This window comes from Ursus maritimus, unplaced genomic scaffold (assembly GCF_017311325.1).
Source record: "Ursus maritimus isolate PB19 unplaced genomic scaffold, ASM1731132v1 scaffold_2, whole genome shotgun sequence".
In the NCBI taxonomy this organism is placed as follows: Eukaryota; Metazoa; Chordata; class Mammalia; order Carnivora; family Ursidae; genus Ursus; species Ursus maritimus.
In genome coordinates this window covers 41,192,512-41,200,623 of record NW_024424452.1, presented here as the reverse complement: position 1 = coordinate 41,200,623, position 8,112 = coordinate 41,192,512, and the positions used below count along the sequence as shown (strand labels likewise).

The 8,112-nt window shown below is 65.1% G+C and overlaps 2 protein-coding genes across 4 annotated transcripts in view; both read right to left on the bottom strand.

Annotated features, from left to right (window-relative positions):
* Nucleotides 1-1,193: 1,193 nt before the first annotated feature.
* Nucleotides 1,194-3,274, bottom strand: LOC121103928 (bone gamma-carboxyglutamate protein). The gene is made up of 4 exons (XM_040635806.1): nt 1,970-3,274; nt 1,796-1,834; nt 1,622-1,691; nt 1,194-1,462 (listed from the first exon to the last, which is right to left on the bottom strand). Exons 1-4 carry the CDS (start codon nt 2,031-2,033, stop codon nt 1,333-1,335), a joined length of 303 nt encoding a protein of 100 aa, XP_040491740.1. The 5' UTR covers nt 2,034-3,274; the 3' UTR covers nt 1,194-1,332.
* Nucleotides 3,275-3,396: 122 nt separating this feature from the next.
* Nucleotides 3,397-8,112, bottom strand: part of LOC103668353 (polyamine-modulated factor 1) — a 24,279-nt gene continuing 19,563 nt past the window's right edge. For all 3 annotated transcript variants that reach the window (XM_040635803.1, XM_040635804.1, XM_040635802.1), the window contains exons 2-5: nt 6,837-6,942; nt 6,171-6,271; nt 5,069-5,264; nt 3,397-3,877 (exon numbers count right to left, since the gene is read on the bottom strand). In XM_040635803.1, the coding sequence (XP_040491737.1) occupies nt 3,824-3,877; nt 5,069-5,264; nt 6,171-6,271; nt 6,837-6,942 (457 nt within the window). In that variant the 3' untranslated portion in view covers nt 3,397-3,823. The remainder of the gene's footprint in view (nt 3,878-5,068; nt 5,265-6,170; nt 6,272-6,836; nt 6,943-8,112) is intronic.

The window sequence follows — 8,112 nt, the reverse complement described above, 5'->3', positions numbered from 1 at the left end:
TATCACAGCCAGGGAGCGTGCCCCGGGGCCAGGTCGCCCCCTCCTCAGGTAACGAACCAGTAGCACCTGGACCGGGGCCTATGCGCATCGGCCGTCACGCTCCTCCTCGGGGCAGGTCTTAGTCCCAGTTTAGGGGAGCAGCCCTGGGAACGGGGTACTTGCCCTGAGCCGCCCGCCTCCCCACAGGCCATAGCCACCAGCTGTTCCACGTCTGTGCCGTGCTGGGCACCCACTTCCAGCTGGAGGCGGTGCTGGCTGACATGGGATCTCGCCGCGCCTGGCTGGCCGCGCAGGAGCCCCCCTTAGGCCTGGCGGGCACGGTGGCCACGCTGGGCCTGGCGGTGGCCGGGAACCTGCTCATCATTGCCGCCTTCACCGCCTCCCTGTGTCGGGCCCCCCGCACCTGCCCCCTGCTGCAGGGTGGCCCCTGGAGGGGGTGTGAAGGCGGGAAGGCAGTGAGGGCCCATCTCTAAGCCTGCCCTGGGGGAAGGCAGAGGCCAGGCCCTGGAGCTGGGGAGGAGCCAGGCAGGGGCCTGACGAGCGAGCGGGCGCATCGGAGCCTGGAGCCAGAGGGGCTGCGGAGAGGGCAGAGGAGAGGAGGGGCGGGGAGATGCTAGCGGCAAGGGGGAGGGTCGCGAGGGGGCGCTCGGTGAGGCTGGGGCAAGTGCTGAAGGTCCGAGAGGGGCAGTGCGTGTGTCCAGGCTGGAGCTGGCCCCCCGGCTGGAGGCTGGGGACGGGGAGGTGCCGGGGCCCTGACACCTGGTTCCGTTCCTGCCTGCGAGTCTCTGCCGAGCCCAAGGAAGCACTAACACGACTAACGCAGGCCCACCCCGCGTGCTCGTGCGTCCGGCCGGAGACCCGCGGCTGCCCTCGCCCCCCGACCCGGGCGGCCCCGTCTACGGGCAGCGCTCCGCCCACGGGGAAGAGCCCGTCTGTCCTGGCCACAGCCGTGTGCTCTATGTCCAGGCCTCTGGGTCTACGTGGGTGTCCTGGATGGTGCCGTGGGCTGGGTGGGGGGACAGGTGCTGGGCTAGAGGGGGAACCCTCATAATTAGACTTTTAGGACGCTCCCTTTGATGCTTCCAGACGAGGCGGGTATAAATAAATCAGTCAACAGCAGATTTGGGGAAGGACTTTCTCCACTCCCATCCACACCGCCCCCGCACCTCCACAGATGGACACAGACTCGCAGCCCCACCAATTCCTCTGCCGGACTTTATTCTGGACCAGCTGGGGTGATGGGGACCCCACACTTGCAGGGCGGGGGGGCAAGGGGAGGGGAGGAGAGCAGGCGGGGGGGCGCTGCCAGCAGGGCCAGAGGGACTGCCCGCTCTAGACGGGGCCATAGAAGCGCTGGTAGGCGTCCTGGAAGCCGATGTGGTCCGCCAGCTCGTCGCAGTTGGGGTTGAGCTCACATACTTCCCTCTTGGGCTCCAGGGGATCCGGGTAGGGGGCTGGGGCCCTGACACGCCAAGAGAGCCGCATCAGCCTCCAGGAAAAATGCCTGCCCCCTCCTCACACGGCCCTGGGGGGGACTGCGGAGCCCTGGGCAGGGGGCTGCCCTCTCCCCGCCCGTCCCCCACGTTGGGTCTGGAGCCGCAGGGCCCTGGACGGTACTCACCCCAGCCCGGAGTCCAGGTAGCGCCGGAGCCTCCTCACCACCTCGCTGCCTTCCCGCTTGGATATGAAGGCTGTGGAGCAGAAAGGCAGGGATGGGGGGGCTCAGGGTCTGGGGGCATGGCGGCAGCCCCGCTGGGTGATGCGCACACGGCCCCCCACCAGGCCCTGTACCCACCTGCACCTCTGCGGGACTCCGCACCGCTGGGCTTCGCACCTGCAAAGGAGAGGGCCTGGTTCATCCCGCTTGTCCCTGGGCCCCCTCCTCTCCCCCCCTCCACCAGGACAGAGCCTGCAGGAGGGTGGCAGGACTGGAAGGGGGAGGGGAGGCCGAGCCAAGGTGGGCACTCACCTGCCAGGCCAGCCAGGCAGAGCGCGGCCAGGGCCAGCAGGGCGAGAACCGTCGCGGGTCTCATGGCGGGTCTGTCCTGTCTGTGGGTGTCGGTGCGCAGCTGCCGGGGCTGCTGCTGGACCTCAGCTGGTCGGTCTGCCTCTCATGGCCGCCACCGCAGTTTATATCCGGGTTGTGCTGTGGGGGAAGGGGGGCCCACCGTGTCGTGGGCGGGACACGGGGGATCTGCCAGGACTGTTTGGGAGTTGTCCGCCCCCGCTCTGAGGGCCAAACCCCAAAGGATGTTGTGGTTGGAACCGGAGCTGCCTGGGCAGGCTCGGTGTCCCTGCAGGGTGCACCCCAAGCCCCCAGCTCCAGCCCAGTGTGGGGCAGGCCAGGAGGGGCGGGAGGGGAGCCTGCGGAGAAAGGGGGGCTCCAGGTCTAAAATAGAGTCCGGCAGAGCTGGGCTGCCTCTGGAAGGCTGTGATTTGCACTGTCGGCCCCAAGGGCAGGAGCCAAACCCCAGGGAGGGAGGGGTCCGAGGCAGCGAGGCCCTCTACACCCTCGATGCCCTTGACGCCCTCGTTCACCCAGAGGCGCTCCGCCCCTGCGGGACCTCAGTGGCAGGCCCAGTGCAGGGGCAGCTCGGCCTCTGCGTCAGGACAGGAAACCCCAAACCAGCAGAGGTGGGCCATCAGATGAAGACAGCTCTTCTGTCTGGGGCGGTGGGGAGCCTCTCCCCGGTGCCCCCGCAGGGGGAGAGGCAGGGCCCATGGGAAGCAGGGAGAGGAGCGTGCCTCTGCTCCTGACCCTCTGACCCTCCTGCGCCGGGGCCGTCCTCAGGGTGAACAGCTGCAGGGACCCGTCTTCCAGGACACGGACGTCCAGCCCGAAACCACCCCGGCGCACCTGAGGGCCGCGTCCGCCTCAGCTCAGCCCGGAGAGGAGGCAGTGCCCTCACGCACGGCCTTGTCGCCCAGGGTGAAGGCCGCAGCCCTACTGGGCTCAGGCCAGGGCAGGAGGGGCCCAGCAAGGGCCCCCCTGATATCTGCCCGAGTGTCCCCAGGGCTCCCAGACAGACCCCACCAAGCCTCCCCGGGGCGAGGCTCTGTCCAGGGAAAACAGTTTTGCGCCCACTCGTACCGATCCGCGCACTGAGGTCAGAGAAAGCGCCCATGTGTGTGCGTGCGCTCACCGGCTGCCAGCCCCGAGGGAGGCCGCCCGGGGCCGTTCTCACAATGAACCCGAGCAGCAGAGAGAAAGGGGGCAACCCAGGGGTCCCGGTCTCTGTGATGAGGGGTGTCGCTGCCCCCCTGCACGTGACGGTGAGGCGAGGCCCCGCCGGCCCACCCCAGCCTGGAGGCTCTTGGCGCCGCGCTGGGCCTCGCGGGGCCTTGGCCCGGGAGAGGCTGGGAGAGGCCCAGCGGAGGAAGCTCCCTCACAGATTACAGTGGAGGAAGCGGAGGAAGTTTATTTACGGATGTGGGGAGAACATGGCAAGGGCCCTCGGGCTGGCCGGCAAGGGGGCAATCAGGGCAGACCAAACAGACTCCCCGAGCCAGGTCCGGGGGCGCTCAGGCACAGGCGGGGCGGGCAGCTGGCCCTGACCCGGAGGACAGAGAGCCTGGAGCCTGATTCCCAACATGGGAGCTGGCCAACAGTCCTCAAGTGAGAAGAAAACGGAGGGGTCTGAAGGGGGTGGGTGGGTGGGTGTGTGACCCCAAGGGAGCCCCCAAAACAGGAGGGACAGTCAGGCCTCATCCTCCAGCTAACTCCATCCCTGCTCAGGGACTGGGCACCATTTCAGTGGTTCTCAGAGGCAGCTCGCCGGGCCCTCGACCTCGGCTGCCCTCTGCTCCTGGTCCGGTGGACTTCTCACTCGGGCTCCCCCAGCACACCCACCAGCTCCCTCTGTTCTCTGCGCAGGGCCTGGCAACAGTAGGAGGGGAAAAACAGGACATGAGAAAACCCAAACCTTTCCCTTCACTCGGCTTGCCTCCAGCCTCCAGGCCTCTGCCCCCCGGACGACATGGACCGGGTCTGGGCTTGGGCCACGGGCCCGGCAGGGCAGTCGCAGGCAAAGGCCTCTTTGGAAGATTCCCCCTACTCAGCAGGTGTTTGTGGCAGGCTGGGGGCCATGGCCACTGAGGCCGGGCCTCCCCAGAGCAGTGCCCGTCGTGAATAAGGTCCTCCAAAGTATCCCCTGATCGTTTGAGCCCCCCCAGCGATTTCCAGCCGGCTCGCAGCTGGGCTCGGAGGCAGACAGAGCCCCGCAGATGCCGCACGGGGCCTGGCACCGAGCTCACCAGTGGACCCGCTTCATACGCAGGGTCTGTGGCTGCACTGGGTGAGCTGTGGGTCCGAGCAGAGTCTTTGCACCCCCTCTGAACACCGAGGCTCCGAATGTCAGGGCTGGCCAATTTGGAAGTCAGGGCCCAGACAGAAGAGTGACTCGTGGCCTCAGCGAGATGGAGTGGCAACAGCGGGTCGCATCTCACCTGACGAATCAGCAGGGCGCCCCCAAGAGGCCCAGGAGGCAGCGGCAGGCTGAGAGCCTGGGTCAGGACCCCGTGGGTGCCCGGTGCCCCAGAGCCAGGGACAGGGTGAGGACAAGAGGGAAGAGAGCAAGCCACTGGCCCTGCTCCTGCTGCCGTCTCTCCAAGGCTCAGGGACCCGGGAGCCAGAGATTTGGGGGCCCCCTGCCATGAGGACTGGAACAGGAAGACCGGCCGCAGGAAGGGAACCACCAAGGGCTTATAAGTGAACACAAGCTGGACATCTGGATGACGGAGGGAGCCCAAGAGCAGTACAGCCACTCGAGCCTGCCTGCAACCCTGGATCGGAGCCACTTTTTGAGAGAGCGGGAGGGAGACAGGGCATGAGGGCAGAAAGGGAGAGAGGGAATCTCAAGCAGACTCCCCACTGAGGACAGAGCCAACGTGGGGCTTGATCTCACGACCCGGAGATCACGACCTGAACCAAAACTGAGTCGGAAGCTCAGCCGACTGTGCCCCCCGGGCGCCCCCTAATGTACGCGTTTTAGAGCTAGTGGGGAGTGGTGGGTGGAGAACCCCACGGCTAACAGGAGGAGCCGGTCCCTCGGGCGGGAGGGACACTCACCTGCCAGGCCTGCTGCCGGGCCCGGCCTTGCTGCCGCAGCTCCTCCACTTGCCCGCGGCCAGCCAGCACCGCCTCGGCCAGCTGCCGGTTCTCGGCCTCCTGCCTGTGCACACGGCGCCGCAGGGCGTCCCGCTGCTGTCGCAAGTAGGGCGCCAGAGCGCTGCGCACGTCTTCTGCCGGGATCCCACTGGGGCGCCTGTGTGGCCACAGGGGTGAGCGGCCGGGATGGGGGGACGTGTGTGGGCGAGGCTGTGCCGGCTTCCCAGCTGCGGTCTCAGGCGCGACGGGCTTCCACGGCCCCTCCCGAGAGCCGGCTGCGCGGCCCCCGCTCTCCCGGTGCACTCAGCAGCCGGCCCTCGGCTCAGGTGCCCGGGGACCCCTCTCCCCATTCTCACTGCCCACGCCTGAGGCGTCCCACCACATGCACCCCCATGTCTACTGCTCCAGGGCAGCCTCTGTCCGTGGGACCCTGTGCACCCGCTCCTCAGACAGTGAGTGCGGGAGTGGGGGACCCGGAGAGGCCCAGCCAGTGCTGGCGGACGGGGGAAGATAAGGCAGGCAGGACTGGAGGCAAGAGTACGGGGTCCTGATGCCTGAGGCAGGGGTGCGTCGGCTCCGATGGGCAGTGGGATGGAAGCTGCCAGAGCTTGTTTAAAATTCGTTTTCAGTTCTCAAACTCAATTCTCCTACATGTTAATGTCACAAAGCATAAGAAAATTGGAAAGGACGAGAAAGGTGCTTCCTGACTCTGGCCTAAGACACAGTTCAGACGGGGAGAGTGGGGGAGGCAGGAGCGCAGGGTCCCCCCCATTCTTCGTGGGACGCCTCAGGGGGAGTCAGTCCCAAGGGAGCAGGTCTCGGATTCACTGCTGAATCCCGGGCACGTAAAACCCTTTGGGGCCTACAGTGGGTGTCCCCTAAATGTTGTTAGATGGGCAAGTGAATAAAAACCAGACCCCCCGGGGCGGCCTGACAGAGACTGCAAATCTGCCCTTCCGCCTCCTGCCGTGGGCTCTGGGGCTCCCCTTCCCTGGAGGAGATCCCAGGCTTGCTGCCTAGGGTTGCTGCACCCGGAGTCCCACACGTGTGAGGTCCTTCTCACCAGGCCGGCTCCGTGCGGTCTTTGCCCTCTTCCACGATCTTGTCCAAGGCGTTCAAAACCGCTTCCAGGTTCCCCTCTGCTTTGATCTCAGAGATTTCCTCCTGCAGAGCAAGCAGGGAAGAGCTCTAATGACAGCAGACAAGCCCGCAGTGAAAATACACTGAACTACCGGCAGGACTCAGCAAGATTTTGGCTCATTTCTGTGTCTTTGTACCAACATTCCAACTTCTCTCCATGTGACTTTAATAATTAAGAACAGGAAGTGGCAAATGGAAACCATCTGAGGAGAACCTGCCCAGCAGGCCCAGCTGCTGGGGCCACAGCCATGCCTGGTGCTTCCTGCCCTCCCCCACCCCCCAGCAGGAGGGCACAGGAATGGAACCCTCTGGAGGGATCACCGTTACTTAAAGACAGAGTTCTGTCCTTTTTTGTACTCCCTGTAGCATGCAGTTCCATGGGATTCCACGGCTAAGTGTCCCCTCTGTGCCAGGCCCCGTACCAGGTGCTGGGGACGCGGGGAGGACAGGAGTGGGGGGGTGCGGACAGTGGGCACAGCACTGGACCACGAGAGCAGGGGGACGGCCTGCGGCCACAGAGGGCAGCTCCGAGCACTGAGGACCCAGAGGGCCCCAGCCAGCGCCCCCTGCTGCACCCCTTGCCACTCACCCGGACAGACGTCTGCAGCTGGGTGACAAACTTGTCATAGATCCGCTGCGTCATCTCGGGCTGCAGCTGGTGCAGGCGCTTGTAACAGTCCGTGAATCTCTGGAAGCTGGCGGGAAGCACAGACAGCAAGATGGACGGTCAAGCGCACAGCCAGCCCACAGCCCCGGCCTGGCCACCCCTGCCTTCCCCTGTGGGGCTCGGGGCCTGGTCAACCCCACAGCCCTGGGTAAAGGCTGTGGGTGCAAGACATCTCACCTGCAGCTCTGCTCAGCACCCCCGTCCCCAGGGTCCTCACTACCTCTCAGCAGAGCCCAGCTGAGCTCAGGGGTGTCCCCTTACGGGTGGGTCACACCTGTCCAGCCATGTGCATCGAACAACTGGGAGGGCTCGCTAAGACTCGGCTGCCCCCACCATGTCCAACCGGCTCCCGGGGGACGCTGCTGCCGGTGTGGGCCTCGGTCCTTGAGAAACTCCCTTCGTTCCAGCCCCCTTGCTGGGCTGGACTAGGAAAGGACATGTGGCCTCCGGGAGAGCTTTCCTTCCTCCTCAAAGGAGCCGCACGGGAAGGAACGGATACCCTTTCTGTAGGGTGTGACTACACCTGCCGGAGGTGATGTCTCCAGCTCCTGGCCACCGTGGGTGGGGGCCCTTGCCTGAGGCCCTAAGGAGGCCAAACAGAAGAGAAGAACTGGGGTGTCTGAGGACATCATCAAGCTGCTGAAAACACCAAACTAGAGCCAACCCACCTTGGGGCTGCTAGTTAGTGGGGTAATGGATTCCTCTTATCGTCACGCCATTAAAAAAAAAATTTTTTTAAAGATTTATTTATTCATTTGACAGAGAGCACAGGGGGAGCAGCAGAGGGAGAGGAAGAAGCAGGCTCCCTGCTCAGCAGGGAGCCCTACATGGGGCTCGATCCCAGGACCCCAGGATCATGACCTGAGCCGAAGGCAGCCACTTCACCGACCGAGCCCCCCAGGTGCCCCTATTCCTGCCATCTGAAATCAGGTCTCTGTCACTGGCAGCTGAGAGCTGGGCTCCTGACCCACCCTCATGGCTGGAAAGATCAGAGGACACCCAGGATGCTCCCCATGGCTTGCTCTCTTAGACAAAGAAAGTCAAATAAGGTAACGAGTTTCTTGCCTTTCCTCTCCCCAGTCCCTGCTTTCTCGTCTCTACCTTCTCCCTCGGGCCCTTCACCTTCTGCCAGGGTTCGGCGCTGCCTGCCATGCTGGCCGCCAACCAGGTACTGGGTGTTCTGTGGGGGGGGGGGGGG

What these genes read in the sequence shown, in the direction of transcription:
- LOC121103928 (XM_040635806.1), bottom strand. Translation starts at nt 2,033, where the DNA reads ATGAGACCCGCGACGGTTCTCGCCCTGCTGGCCCTGGCCGCGCTCTGC. An exon ending in GGAGTCCCGCAGAGGTGCAG is followed by an intron (nt 1,692 to 1,795) that starts GTGGGTACAGGG and finishes TCTGCTCCACAG; the next exon opens with CCTTCATATCCAAGCGGGAA. An exon ending in TACCTGGACTCCGGGCTGGG is followed by an intron (nt 1,463 to 1,621) that starts GTGAGTACCGTC and finishes TTGGCGTGTCAG; the next exon opens with GGCCCCAGCCCCCTACCCGG.